The 14,158-nt window shown below is 45.6% G+C and overlaps 1 protein-coding gene across 2 annotated transcripts; it reads left to right on the plus strand.

Moving 5' to 3' along the window:
• The first annotated feature begins 493 nt into the window (after window positions 1–493).
• rfx3 (regulatory factor X, 3 (influences HLA class II expression)) lies at window positions 494–13,399 on the plus strand. 2 transcript variants are annotated; one of them, XM_035607769.2, is made up of 17 exons: window positions 494–691; window positions 5,274–5,386; window positions 5,697–5,779; window positions 6,669–6,927; window positions 8,300–8,374; window positions 8,632–8,813; window positions 8,950–9,069; window positions 9,159–9,283; window positions 9,394–9,509; window positions 10,192–10,307; window positions 10,434–10,585; window positions 10,684–10,781; window positions 10,935–11,084; window positions 11,205–11,413; window positions 11,497–11,650; window positions 11,784–11,826; window positions 12,420–13,399. In XM_035607769.2, the coding sequence occupies exons 2-17, from the start codon at window positions 5,279–5,281 to the stop codon at window positions 12,698–12,700; spliced, it is 2,271 nt and encodes a 756-aa protein (XP_035463662.1). In that variant the 5' UTR covers window positions 494–691; window positions 5,274–5,278; the 3' UTR covers window positions 12,701–13,399. The 2 variants fall into 2 exon arrangements, with proteins under 2 accessions (XP_035463662.1, XP_035463661.1); XM_035607768.2 differs by having other exon boundaries at window positions 496–691; window positions 10,431–10,585.
• The last annotated feature ends 759 nt before the right edge of the window (window positions 13,400–14,158 follow it).

Here is a 14,158-nt window from a genome sequence, read left to right on the forward strand (position 1 = left end):
CAAAGGCATCACTATGATGAAAATACAGTAAGATTTAAGTTGTGAAGGTCTTGGATCATGATAAGGTGCAGTGGTTCCCCTAGGTTTACTGGTTGGGGGGGGGGGGGGGGCTGTTAGGGTTAGGGCTCGTTAGGGTTAGGTTTCACAAATCACGTTTCCTCCACAATCTTTTATACAGGAATGACTTCTGCTCGGCATTATATGTAAAATACAAAAAAAGGGGGGGGGGGGATAATTCAATGGTAGGGGAATCAAATAAAACTTAATAAAACGAAATATGCAGCATGTTGATTACAGCCTTATAAGAATAGGGTGAACTGACCCCCCCTCCCCCTTTGGATCAAACTTAAAGTGATGAAATGATCCAAATAAATCAGATCAAACGCAGGGGGCTCTGGTTGCAAAGGCCTATAAGACGAACTGAAACGCATGTTTATTAGAGTGTGATTTTTTTTTTTATTTCCCCCTTAATTCTGCGCTCGGTGCGCTCTCTAATCTCCTCCCACCTGCCCGACGAGGGTTGCGCGCTCCCGGTGAGTTTTATAGCAACTGTTGCCCAGTGAAGCAGCAGCGCCATAGTCACCGTAGCCCTGGCGACTGTAACCCACCAACAACAACCTCTCGCTCCATCATTACCACCACCTCCTCCTCCTCCACCATCCTCATCCTCATCCTCCGGTCCACAGCTCAGGTTTGAATACATTCCTTACTATTCTTAGCCACCAGCTCGAGTCCCCTCGTCGTTTCTCCTCGCGGGGACCGCGCGCCGGAGGAGATGTACACGCCGGGCTTTATGTTTGTCGTCCGCCGCCGGAGGAGGGCTTCGCTTCGGGGAAGCCGGGGCAGTTCGCTAGCGACGGGGTGTTTCTTTGTAACGCGTTAGCTTGCTTGGCTAACGTTGCCCGTAGATACCCGCAAGATGCGACGGGGGTCCGGCTCGCTAGCAGGGGGGGGGAGGGGGGGCGGGCGAGCGGTGTCCTGCGACCGGGCCAGCACTCGACCCCCCCCCGGTGCGGTCAGTTGGGCCGAACACGGGCTTTTCGGCGCAACTGATTCGTTTAAACTCACCATGCTTGCTGAGCGGTAGCATCGGTCCTGGGCTAGCCGCGGATGCTAGCTGGTCAGCTGGAGCAGGTGTCTGTTGTTGCTAGGTTGCTAACGCCAGCGTTGCCTCCTGACAATGCCTGTTGGTGTCACCCCCCCCCCCCCCCCCCTTTTTTTTTTTTTAAGCTAACGTTACGGTAATATTGCGAGTTGGTTCCCGAACCTCGTCGGTTAGACACCGTCAACGACGTCGACGAGCACTCGCCTTGTGCCGTGAGCTAGCTTCGGCACACGGCGAGTGCTCTGGACGAGAGCTGAGCCATTACTTTCCCTTTTGTCTCGGGGAGCCGCTCCGCTAGCCCTCTTTGTGGCTTCAGACATGCTACCAGGAGCTAACAGTTCGTGCAGCTGTGATGGGGTGGGTGGGGGGGGGGGCAACAAACACCTGCCCGACTGAAATTAAAATATCTCGAATTGATAGTCCACGTCTTTTCTTTCTTTTTTTTTTGAATCCCGAATCGTTGCGTTATTCTGCCTTGCAACAATCTGTGTCTGGGCTCCGTCGAGGTTTGTCCGCCCCTGCTGCGATACAGGTTCACTGCAGAGTTCATCACTGACGCTGAGAAGAATAAATACACTTTATGGTTATTTTATTATGGACACGTACTGCATGTCCATAATAAAATGTGTTTCCCAGGGAGTGTAAGAAAGAGAGGGTGTGTATTCATCACACTGGGGGGGGGGGGGGGGGGGGGGGCTTAGCTGTGAGTTAACATCTCATTGTGTAGGATTTGTTTACATGCCCACTTTCAATTCGGTGAAATCAGTCTCACTTATTCCAGTCGAATTATACTTAAATCCTTTTCCTCACTACAGACCTGTAAACTTTCATTTGAAGAAATCCTTAATAAATGTTTTATAGAGACTTTGTTTCTTACTGTTGCATCACAATTATTCTTCGTCTTGGGTCCGCTGGGTCTCCTGTACAGCTGCGACCTGAGAAAACAGGTGTGTGTGTGTGTGTGTGTGTGTGTGTGTGTGTGTGTGTGTGTTGTGAGGTGAGGTGAGAGGAGGACTGGTACATGTTCAGAGGTGATGGGACTCCTGGCCATCCAGGCCTATGAGTATGTGTCCGCCACGGAATAGGTATTCAGCAGTGAATAAACTTCAGTTGTCCATCGCTTTCATTAAAATTAGACTGTCTAATTGATAGTAAGTCATCGCTCATATATTTGTAGCTGCTCATGTCGTTGTTGTTTTCGAAAAAGACCACCAAGGACCGCGGCGGCCTCAGAGCACTTTAAACTAATTAGGTCAAATACTAACGATACCATTTTTTATTGTGCCTACTAGAGGCAAACACCAAAATAATGGAAAGATGTTGATCTATTGGCATACACAACCCAATATCTCTCCCAAAACATGCAAACAAACGGGGGCGCGCGCACACACACACACACACACACTCACACAAAACAGGATGTTGGGAACTGCTAGTTATCAGATCATGTTACCACTTACCTGGAGTCCAGTAGGGCAGAAATAGTACCATGCCACCTGCTGCCTGTATCCTGTTGCATTTCCAATCACTTAAAGAGGGGCCGATTAATTCAATTATTCACTCATCCATTTTCATGGATTAGCCGAATAAGGCTGTTTCGGTTTGTTATTTCCCCCAGCCTGCAAGAAATGATGTATATTGTTGATGAAAGAGGGGGACTGAAGCTCCCTGGTTTGTTTGTTTTTCTTCCTAAACCCAAATCAGGCAACTAGGCTAATCACTGTACGTTTAGACTTGCTTTGTTGACCTGTGTCATGATGCACATGTAATGTGTCTATGTCCCATGGTCCTGTCTTGACACCAAATCAGATGAAACGTTGGACGTGTTGTTACTCTGATGACTGAACATTAACAGCATGCAATATATGAATGCTTTTTCTCACACCAAAAATTAGCCTCAGTAAAAAAAAAAATGCAATTCACTGCCAGTTTACTTTGCAATTTAAAACCCAACTCCTAAACAAACAGTACTTTGCATACCTCCCCCCACTTCAGCTCCCTCTCCCATCTCCCTCCACCTGTTCTCCTGCTGCACTTGTGGGTGATCATGCTCCCGTCTTGCCCTGGGTTGAATGTGTGTGAGAGGGAGAGATACTGCGTATGGTGTGCTTTTCAGGCTCGTTCACCAGCTCATGTTTCTGTACTTGGTGCATCAGACTCCACCTTTTATCATGCAAGATCATTGGAGAGGCAAATGGAGATTCTGTGAATTCTCCTGTCGCTGCGACTGTGAATCTAGCAGTCTTTACTATTTGTTGCTTGTAAGGTTTGCCAGAAGAATTGGGGGGGGGGGGGCGTAGGGCAAAATGTTGCCCTCCTCTATGGCTTTTGTTCCTCTGTGTCTTTGTAGGGCTTGCACTTGCTCAGTGGAGCAAAGCATTTAAGTGGGCCACAAGGGAGTGCCTGAATGGTGAGGCAGGAGGTGTGCTGTTTGTACGTGTGTTCGTGTGTGTTTGTGTAGGGGGGTTGGGGTGAGGCGACAAGAGTGTGTTGTGATGCAGGGGCACTTTTCCTCGATTAGGTGGGCTAAGTTAAGCACATATACTTTGAAAACTGCACTGTGGAACACAAGTCTACTTTCTCCTTTCCCCAAGTCCTTTTGTGGCAGTGTGCTGTGGTCAGCTGACGGCTGCAGTTTGACTGTGCAGAATGACATTTTCATCAATTTGGTAGCCTCCAACCAATGGCTTTCACACTTAATTGATAAAGTTGTGTAGTAGTTTGTTAACCATATGTTTAATCAGGTTGAGACACGTCGTCATTTACGGTGTCTTTGCAAAATCATGGAATATAAACATTGGTCTCTCTAAATAGTAGTTTATACACCAGCCAAGACCACAGCCTGTCTATCAACAGTCTGCTTACATGTCTGACAGTGATGGTATATATGCACTTATCTTCCCTCCCAGTGTGCAAAATAGTCACGCCGAAAAGCAGATGGCATTCGCCTTAATGAATCTGCTGCTTTACTCTCCCTCACAATCTCAGTGCACCGGGAAAGACTTGACTCTGCGCTCTAATCACACTTTGAGGTTTGTCGCCGCAACACAACCGAAGTTACTAGCCGTCTTCATCGCAGGAAAAAATAAAAGGCCATTATGATATTTAAGATAAAGGGAAGGCTGTCCCCGGAGGGGCTCGATGCTGTTCGGAGACCCAGCTTAATTAACCAAGAGAGGCCTGTTCATGGAAACCGTGATGGGGAGGAGGTGGCCTTCCCCTGGAAGGAGTGACTGATGTTAGCTGTACTATTATTAACTCACAAACACAGGTTCACCAAGTGTCTCTCCTCTCACTCTATCCTTATCTTGAAAATAGATCACTTTACCCTTGATTGGCAAGTACTGTAGTCATGGTTTCTGATTCTTCTCTTAGTGGAAATAATTTTTATCAGGTAAAGTCAGTTAAAAAATTAGATCATTTTAGTTTTTAGTACACTCTGATCTAAGTAACATCAAACCTGTAGAAGTGGGGGACTGACAGAGCAACGAAAAGAAGCTATCTATTTAGAGTTTGTTAAATATTAACTTGTTTTATGGCTGTGACACATGGAGACAAGTCCATGTGTCACTGATGCATGAGGCTTTTAGGACATTGAGTACCACCAGGCACAAACAGGTGCTTGGGTAGAATTGCTCCAGAGCAGATTTAGCAGCATTGATTTGGGCAAAACCGACAGTCTGTGATGAAGCCTCGCATTTTGTCTCATGCCTTGATTTGTATCTCATTTAGATATTTTTTTATGCCCTGCAATAACCAATCCATGAGGATAAATATTGGATGTACTGTCCTCCTATACAAAGCTTTTAGTCCAAGTTTAATGATTGATTTGTCTTTTTGGTTTTTCATGTGTTATGTTCTGAACACAGTTTATGTTAGGATAAGTTATTTGAGGTTCATGACCCTGATTTTATGACTGTAAAAAGTGTGGTCCTTTTTCTATTAGGTACTGTTTAAAAATGTATTAGTTTATTCCCTCTATGTTTAAATGAGTTGCTAATCTTTTATGCCACATGGGTGTTGGCTCACCGATGCATCAAGGTGTTGTTGTTATCGAGTTGTAAAGTTGCTTCGCCAGTTAGACTGGTAGGCTCAGTGTGCTCTTCTTTTTTCTTATTGTGGCCATCATGTATCAACAGTAAGAGCGCGTATTCTCAATCTCATTTAGGCGCCATGCAGACCCCTGAAGCAGGCGCTGACTCCAACGCCACTGTCCCTCTTCAGACCACCGTGCCTGTCCAGCCTACCAGCTCCACCCAGCAGGTGTCTGTCCAGCAACAGGTACATCCAGTGTGTGTGTGTGTGTGTGTGTGTGTGTGTGTGTGTGTGTGTGTGTGTGTGTGTGTGTGTGTGTGTGTGTGTGTGTGTGTGTGTGTGTGTGTGTGTGTGTGTGTGTGTGTGTGTGTGTGTGTGTGTGTGTGTGTGTGTGTGTGTTAATGTGTGAATGTGTGTGAATGTGTGTGAATGTTCCTGCGCAAGTGTGCATACTGTACCTGCCTTCACGGATTTCTCGGTGCAAAATGTAATTTTTTCGTTCAAGTCAACTCAGTAATTAATTTTCAAATGTCTCAATTCCTCTTGCCTGGCCCAGACTGTTCAGCAGGTTCAGCATGTTTACCCAGCACAGGTGCAGTATGTGGAGGAAAACAGTGGCGTCTACACCAATGGCAACATGTGAGTCACTGCTACTTGGCTCTGCTCTTACTCCACTCAACAAATATTAGCGCTGCGTCTCTGCAGCCTGTTCTTTCTCCTCTTAAGTCTCTCCTCACCATCATTCATGTCACCAGCACATGATGTTGGTGGAAGAGCGGGTTTTTTTGTGCGTGTGTTTGTTTTCTTGTCTGAAGAGTTTGCAATTGTGCGTTTGATTGTGCTCAGTCACCTGAACATGACCAGAAGTAGGCCTGTCTTCTAAGTGCTGACGCTACGCGAGGCTCCCCCGGGTCTGTGGAATGGGGTTACATACACACTGCACCAACAAGCCCGAGCTGCGTTTGACCCACAGTGATTCACACATTCACACATACACACGCACGCACGCACGCACGCAAGAACAGACAAAATGCACAATGGCTGTGTGACCTTAGCTACCGGTGGAAATACTAGACATTACTTACACATTCTAAATCATGCATATACCAAACAGCTACATTAGCTGAGTAAAACATAATGTGAAGGTTATATTTAAAATCTTCCCAAATCACATGCCAAACACATTATATCACTTTATAAATATTTTATGTTACTAAGCCATTCAAAAACTATTAGAATTATGACATTTTGGATAGTTCTCAGTGTGATAATAATTGTTCTCAGTATTTTACTGTGACTAGTACACAAAAAAAAATGAACTAGTTCACTGTATAATTGTTACCATATACCCTCAACAGGTGTCTCACAGAAACCTTACTTGGACCCAGAAACTAATTGATTCCAAGATAATGCAAAAATAACACCGCTAATTTTAAAAAGCTGCAACAGTTGTACTTTGTTATTGTCTCCCAGTTTTGTGTTCCAGTTTGGGGCACACTGACTGACCGCTAACCTCTCTCACGAACAGAAGAACCTACTCGTACTCGGAGCCGCAGCTGTATAGCCAGAACAGTGGAGGGAGCTACTTTGACACGCAGGGCAGCTCATCGCAAGTGACCACTGTGGTGACATCTCATGGCATGACCAACAACGGAGGAGGGGGCAGCGGAGGAATGAGCATGGGTCTGGCGGGCGGTCAGGTAATCAGCAGCAGTTCTGGGTCTTACCTCATGGACAGCGCTGGACCGCACCCGGCCACCCAGACCGCGCGAGCGTCCCCGGCTACTGTAAGTGCACAGCGCCCGCTGATTGGGTTCCTCACCTGCCTTTGCCCGCCTGCTGTTGTGTCTGACTAGTATTTGTAGTGAGTTTGTGGTCACTTTTAAAACCTTTAACATTTAGATCCACACAGCTTTCAGTTTGCTTACACTCTTCCAGTTAGAATAGCTGCTCTGTCTCTGCCATACTTTATTAACCTATGTACCAGTTTGATCCCAAAATGTAAGTAGAGTTCCATATTTGCTTTCAAAATGTCAGTGCTTAACATTACACAGAAAGCTTTTTGTGTACACCTCCTCCGTGATGGTGTGCGTCTCTGGCGATGATCCTTCGCTGATGTATGCGATGAACTGCGTAGGCTGGTCCTGAGTCTCCGTAGTGATTTAACCACTGGCAGTTTCCATCCCTCCTCTCATCTGTTAGTTTATTAGCAATCTATGATGAAGAAAACAGGGAGGGGCTAAAACCTGAGTGGCGGGTGTATCAAGGAGAGGGAGGAGATTCTCTCCCAGCTCCACAGATTCTCACACTTTTACCGAAAAGTTGTCTGCTGGACAAACCAGTGCATTTAGCTGAAAAGTCTTTGCTCTTATCACTGTAGCAATGATGTGTAGGTCATTATGTGGGTGTCAGTCATGGCGGAGACTTTTAAAACATCTAAATATGACATAGGGAAAGTTACCCGGTAAAATACCATCTCGTCATTGTTTTAAGTGATGTGCTACGTGACAAGATGAGTAGGGCCAACAAAACAAGTTTGAAATACCAAGCAGCAGTCAGTAGAGACTGACGCTGCTAAACACTGAGCTATCATGCTAACCAACAGGAAATACATTATGATATGGAATCGCAATAACTCAAGAAGCTAAAGAGTGAATTTAGCATTTTCCAAATACTGTGTATTTCACTTTGTAAGTACTACAATGAGCTGAGGCAGCCACATATACCCACCTCACAGAATTTGTAGTATTCATTAGTCTTTTTTAATTGTAATGTACTTTTATTGTGCAGCAGCTTTTTCTCTATAAGTAATAATTGTTATAAGTGGACCTATGCTAGTGGAATCTTGAAGAGTTGTGTGTTTGAATTGTCCACAACTCAGTCAATCATTGTAGAGCCTACAGTATGTCCCCGTTTCTCAACAAGGCAAAGATTTTCCTGAAATGGCAGGTAGTCCTGCTGTGCTTGGGTTTAGTGGTGCTTGCTTTGGGATCTTTTCTAGATTTACTTTTTTTTCTTTCTTTTTTTTCTTTTGCTAGTGGCCACTAATATGTCTACATCAACGTTTTACTTTTCTTGATTTGGTTTTGTTTATTCCACCCCCCCCCCCCCCCCACCACCCCCTTACATTTTGTTGTCTTGTGCTTCGTGGTTTATCAGATTGAAATGGCGATTGAGACGCTCCAAAAATCTGAGGGTTTATCCAGTCAGAGAAGCTCGCTGCTCAACAGCCATGTAAGTTGTTTTTTTACGAATGCTTGCCCTCGTCTTACCTTGACTTTTGCTAAACTCCCTCCCGTAACTCTATACATTTGAGTTTGGTGTGGTGCTTTCTATTTCTGTTGCTTCTTTCACTTGTTACTGTTGCTTTAAATTCACCGGCTGCTATAGTAATGCTTTTGCAGAGCTGTGATGTGGCAGTTTACCTCACTGTTGGTCTGAGTTTTGCGTAAACCAGTGTGATGATTGAAGCGACACGCGTTCCCTTGTAGCTCCAGTGGCTGTTGGACAACTACGAGACAGCAGAGGGCGTAAGTCTACCACGATCCACTCTCTACAATCACTACCTACGGCACTGCCAGGAGCAGAAACTGGATCCTGTAAACGCAGCCTCTTTTGGCAAACTCATCCGCTCCATCTTCATGGGACTCCGTACTAGACGCCTTGGCACAAGGTTAGCTTTTCTTTATTTTAACCTTCTCTCCGCTCTCTCTCGTGTTCAAACCGTTTTTCCATCTATGTGACCTTTTCTTTTCACCTCACCAGGAGACTCTGTCAATATGTGCTCACTTTTGGTTTTTGTCTTGCAGAGGCAACTCCAAATATCATTACTATGGCATACGTGTAAAACCAGACTCCCCACTCAATAGACTTCAAGAAGACATGCAGTATATGGCTCTCAGACAGCAACCGGTGCAGCAGAAACAGAGGTACACAGGCAGCCAGATATGCATACAGACATGCAATACGGATCACATTTTTCTTTTATCGATGCTGAGGTGTAGCCGTGCGATTTCAGGTTCAAGCCGGTGCAGAAGTTTGATGCCGGCTCTGGGGAAAACTACTCAGGTGGAGGCCAGCACCAACCCGGTGCAGCAGAGCAGACGGTCATTGCGCAGAGCCAGCACCACCAGCAGTTTCTAGGTTGGCAGCTCCTCATTGTTATCTCAACGTCTGCACTGCAGTGATTCCCGTTTTTATGTTTGTCAGATTATTCCGTGGTGGTGAATTTTGTTTTTCTAATCGCCCAACAGATGCATCGCGGGCACTCCCTGACTTTGTGGAGCTGGACCTGGGACATAGCAATACAGAGAACATCAGTCCGGAGGACGTGAAGGGTCTCCAGTCCCTTTACAGGGAGCACTGTGAGGTTAGATAACAGGCTTTACGACATCGACCGCAGCAAACATACAGTAACTCAATACTGTAGCATTCATTGAAATAATCATGTCTCACTATGCAGGCATTCTTGCAGTACATTTTTGCTATTAATCAGCCTGGACTCACTGTATTTCACCACCACATAAATCTATTCCTATTTCCTATTGAGATTTTCATTCTCTCCTAAAGTCAATATTTTCCCCATTGCTATCATCACAGAAATTTAGTAGTTTAATCTATTAGCTCGAGCACTATACTAGTGCACACGTGTGTTTACAGTTACAGATTTGTTCTCTATATTTGAAGTTTTTAAATCATAACTCTCCCAACGTCCGGAAAACTAGGGATCGGGTCATTCTTATGAGCTAATGGTCAGGTTAAAAAAAACAAGCACATTTCCTTCCACACATCTAGTGCTTTTCATCCATTTAGGTAGTTTGGTTGATGTGCACAGGTTGGGAGATTCCTGCTGCCACACATACAATTGGGGCGAATAGAATTTTATTTGTGCCCTCGAGAGCACTGACAAAATGCACTTGACAACATCTTGGTTCTTCTGGATAAAAAGCTCAGACCGTGTTGTCAACAGGGGACTATTGCTTCTTCTCTAAGCAAGTAATTCAAATGAAAACTGCTCACTGTTTTTTGTTCATCCGCCGCTTTTGTTGCAGGCTATCTTGGATGTGGTTGTCAACCTCCAGTTCAGTCTAATTGAGAAGCTGTGGCAGACGTTCTGGCGCTACTCCCCCCCTGACTCAGTAGAGGGTGCCACTGTAACAGAAAACAGGTGATGAATATTTACAATGTTCATTATTTTTTGTCATGCATATTTAAAAATATAATGTAAATTAAACGTAATTTATCCGATTCCAAAAGCATTGTTTTTAAGTCTAATCTGTACGTTCCGCAGCAGCATTAGCGAGATCGAAGCACGGCTCCCCCGGTCACAACTAATGGTGCTGTGCAGAAACGACGCCGTCCTCAAATGGATGAGCACCTGTGACCATCTAATGTACCAGGCCCTTGTGGAGATCCTCATCCCTGATGTCCTGAGACCCATTCCCAGTGAGTCACAGTCGCCTCTCGTGTTTTTTTCCTTGTTTATTGTTTGGCTTGTAACGTCATAATTGAGTCACTCCATTCTTTGTTGTTTTGTTTTTCAGGTGCCTTGACTCAAGCCATTCGCAACTTTGCCAAAAGCCTGGAGGGCTGGCTTAATAATGCTATGAATGCCATTCCGCAGAGAATGATCCAGACCAAGGTGCACTACAGCAGCATTCATACAGACTCTACCCTAAAAAGTCTCCTGCACTAAATATACAAACAAATACATGACAGTCATTTTTGAAAGATGATGACTTGATGACTTCCTGTCGATAAAACTGGGGCTTTTGTGTGTGTGTTGTTTTCACAGATTGCCGCTGTTAGTGCCTTTGCGCAAACACTGCGCAGATACACATCTCTGAACCACCTGGCTCAGGCGGCGCGTGCCGTGTTGCAAAACACGTCGCAGATCAACCAGATGCTGAGTGATCTCAACCGTGTCGACTTTGCCAACGTACAGGTCAGAACAGCTCTTTGCGTTTGAGTATCCAGCAGTGGTGCTTTTGTTACGTGTTCTATAACCCTTCTGTCAAAAGAATATTTATTTTTAAAAATAGAGATATTTTACGTCGCTGTACAGGAGCAGGCATCATGGGTGTGCCAGTGTGAGGAAGGAGTGGTTCAGCACTTGGAGCAGGACTTCAAGGCCACGCTACAGCAGCAGAGCTCTTTGGAGCAGTGGGCAGCGTGGCTGGAAAACGTGGTCACTCAGGTGCTCAAGCCCTACGAGCACCGGCCTAGTTTCCCCAGGGCGGCTCGACAGTTCCTGCTCAAATGGTCCTTCTACAGGTCTGCAAAAAACCCCCCCAAAAAACTGCATCTCTGTTTTGAAGCAACAGAACACTTAAGTGTTTTTTTCTGTGTCTCTGCAGTTCAATGGTGATCAGGGACCTGACCCTGCGCAGTGCCGCCAGCTTTGGTTCCTTCCACCTGATTCGCCTGCTCTACGACGAGTACATGTTTTACCTAGTGGAGCATCGTGTGGCCCAAGCTACTGGAGAGACGCCCATTGGTGTCATGGGGGAGGTACAACTCTGGCACCTTGTGTGTTGTTGTTTTTCAAAAATATATATTGATGCGGGACTCATCTGTTTCTAGTTTCTCATTTAAATTAGGAACTCAATTCATTTGTAATCATGATTTTTGTCTTTGTCTTCAGTTCGACAGCCTCAACACCCTCTCGCTCTCTAACCTTGATAAAGGTATGTGGCACAATTTGTACGCAGGATTTTATCATTGCCAACTGTTATGTGACTTATGAAGAATAATAATTATGTCTAATAGTCAAAGGACTTAGTTTGTGTATTTCAATTGGTTGAATCCAGTGGTCATTTAGGTCAGTGATAGACTGATATGATGATGTAAAATACTGACATTTTCAGGACATATTTCAATGAAATTAGACAGCAATCTTTGGCTAAAGCTCTACTGAAGCTGGTCTTACATAGCAGACGTCTATGTAACACAATAATTTGTAGTTGCATGCTGAAAGTGTTCACATGAAGTCTTTTATGTGTACGTGAAAAAGCCTGAAGTGTAGAAAAAGATTTGTTATCTATTAAACTGTGTAACTGGAATTTTAATCTACATAGTCACAGGCAGCAACAGTGCATTAAGTCAGCAATCTCCTCTTACTCTTTGAGGCTTGTTGTCGTCTCTTTGGTGGTGAGGGACAGGAAGGAGGTGTGAGTGAATACTCCATTAATTAGAAAAAAGTTAAAAGACTTTTTAACCTTAACATCTTCTGTAAGGTCTATACTGTAGTTTGACATACGTGTTGCTCTCTCCTGCCTAGATGAAACCAGCGGCATGGACAGTGACTTGGACGAGGACACAGAGGACTCCGGGGAGCCTCTAGCCAAGCGGGAGAAGTCGGAGCACGAGGTGATCCAGGTGATCCAGGTCGGGGCACTGGAGGACGGGTCCCACCCCGTGGTGGGCGTTGTCCAGCCGGGCGTCCTCCACTCGCTGCCCCAGCCCCCGCAGGATCACACGGAGCACATCCTCACCCCGTCAGCCGGCACTCCCAACATCCGCCACTGCAGCACCACAGGCAACACCTACGCCTCAGTTTGAGGGTCCCAGGGGGGCGCGGCCGACCGTGTCTGGCCTATTCTCGCCGTTTCACTCTCTCCAACATATCTCTGTCTTTCTCTGTCAGTCTAGATGTCTCTGTCGTCTTCATGCATTGTCTCTGTCTGCACCTATGTGGACGCACTCGCCTCTCCCTCTCCAGCCTGGCCAGTGTAGGAGGGGCTGAAATGCTGATACTCTGGCCAAGTTGTGCTGTCCCGTGTCCGACTGCTTAGCTTCTGGATGTAGCGTCATCCGATAAGTCTGTGCTCTGCCACAGTGCGGCAGCAGGTGGAAGGGACCTGGAGGGAAAAGGACTGATTTGACCCATTATAACGTTTCCTGGTTAATCATGACGCAACAGCAAAACCACTCTGTGCACACAGACAAGTTTAACCTCGAAGGAAAATTTAGACTCCTTCATACTACTGATGTCTCAGAGCTCAAATCCACGTCACCAGTCCCACAGGAGCAAAGTCATCGATTGACTCAAGACCTTTCGACTATTGTACATAGATTTGCTGTACTTTCAATTGGTATTAGCCAAACCTCATGGTGCTATCATTGTCTTTCGCTTTAAGTTCCAGTTATCCCTACTAATTTCAGTATGATTTGTGTCAACATGAATTCCAACGGCTGAACAAAATGTTTGAGTATTGTATGTAGCTAAAAAACAAAACAAAAAAAAAGAAGAAGAAAAAGGATCAGGGGGCAGTTTTGTCTGTTTGGTTTGAAAACGTTTTGGTAGCCGCCCACCGATAACCACTTAAAGCTTTTAGCCACAGAAGAAGACGCCCCCTATAGGAACATCTGTGCTGCTACTCGTGTATATAGAGATAGAGATAGAGAAGATCAGCTGTACAAAGCCGTTTCCTCAACATTAGCTTTCCTATGCACTCTGTGCATAACGCTTGCCTTTGTTCGTCTTAGATGCTCTGTAGTGTGGTTGAGCTGTAATCTTGACAAAAAAAGAAACGTACGTTACGTTCCCCTGCTTTTTTTCCCCCAGTTTCTGCCTGAACGAAATTTTTCATAACTTTCACAAAAGGACCAAAAACCAAACCAACAAGAGGAGGGCCGAGAGCGCGCCGCCCTTTTGGGGGGCCGCCCCCCCGAGAGCCGTTTCCTGTCCCACAGTGCCATGTCGCAGAGCAGAAGGAATGTCAGGGATTAAATGTACCTCGGCTTTATCATAGTGCCTTATCCTTAAAATGCAGCTGTCCTTGTCGTCCTGACTGTGTGGTGCGGAGTGAACCACAATGCCCCCTCTGCATTGTCCCAGCCACAGATTTGGCTTTTTTCTGGTGACTTGTGGCTGGATTTGGGCGGGGCTCATCAGCGCCGAGACCAAGGAATGCAGGCACACATCTGTTGTTTTTTCTCTGGATCAGCTCTACTAAGCTTATCACTCGTATGAATCGTGGTCTTTAGCCTTGCTCCTGTCCTCACTCTGCCTTCTCG

Source organism: Scophthalmus maximus, chromosome 20, assembly GCF_022379125.1.
Source record: "Scophthalmus maximus strain ysfricsl-2021 chromosome 20, ASM2237912v1, whole genome shotgun sequence".
In the NCBI taxonomy this organism is placed as follows: domain Eukaryota; kingdom Metazoa; phylum Chordata; class Actinopteri; order Pleuronectiformes; family Scophthalmidae; genus Scophthalmus; species Scophthalmus maximus.

Bases quoted from the DNA above. Each gene is read 5' to 3' on its own strand.
- rfx3 (XM_035607768.2), top strand. From the start codon at position 5,279: ATGCAGACCCCTGAAGCAGGCGCTGACTCCAACGCCACTGTCCCTCTT. The intron at 5,387-5,696 runs GTACATCCAGTG...TGCCTGGCCCAG, and splicing joins AGGTGTCTGTCCAGCAACAG to ACTGTTCAGCAGGTTCAGCA. The intron at 11,414-11,496 runs GTCTGCAAAAAA...GTGTCTCTGCAG, and splicing joins CTCAAATGGTCCTTCTACAG to TTCAATGGTGATCAGGGACC.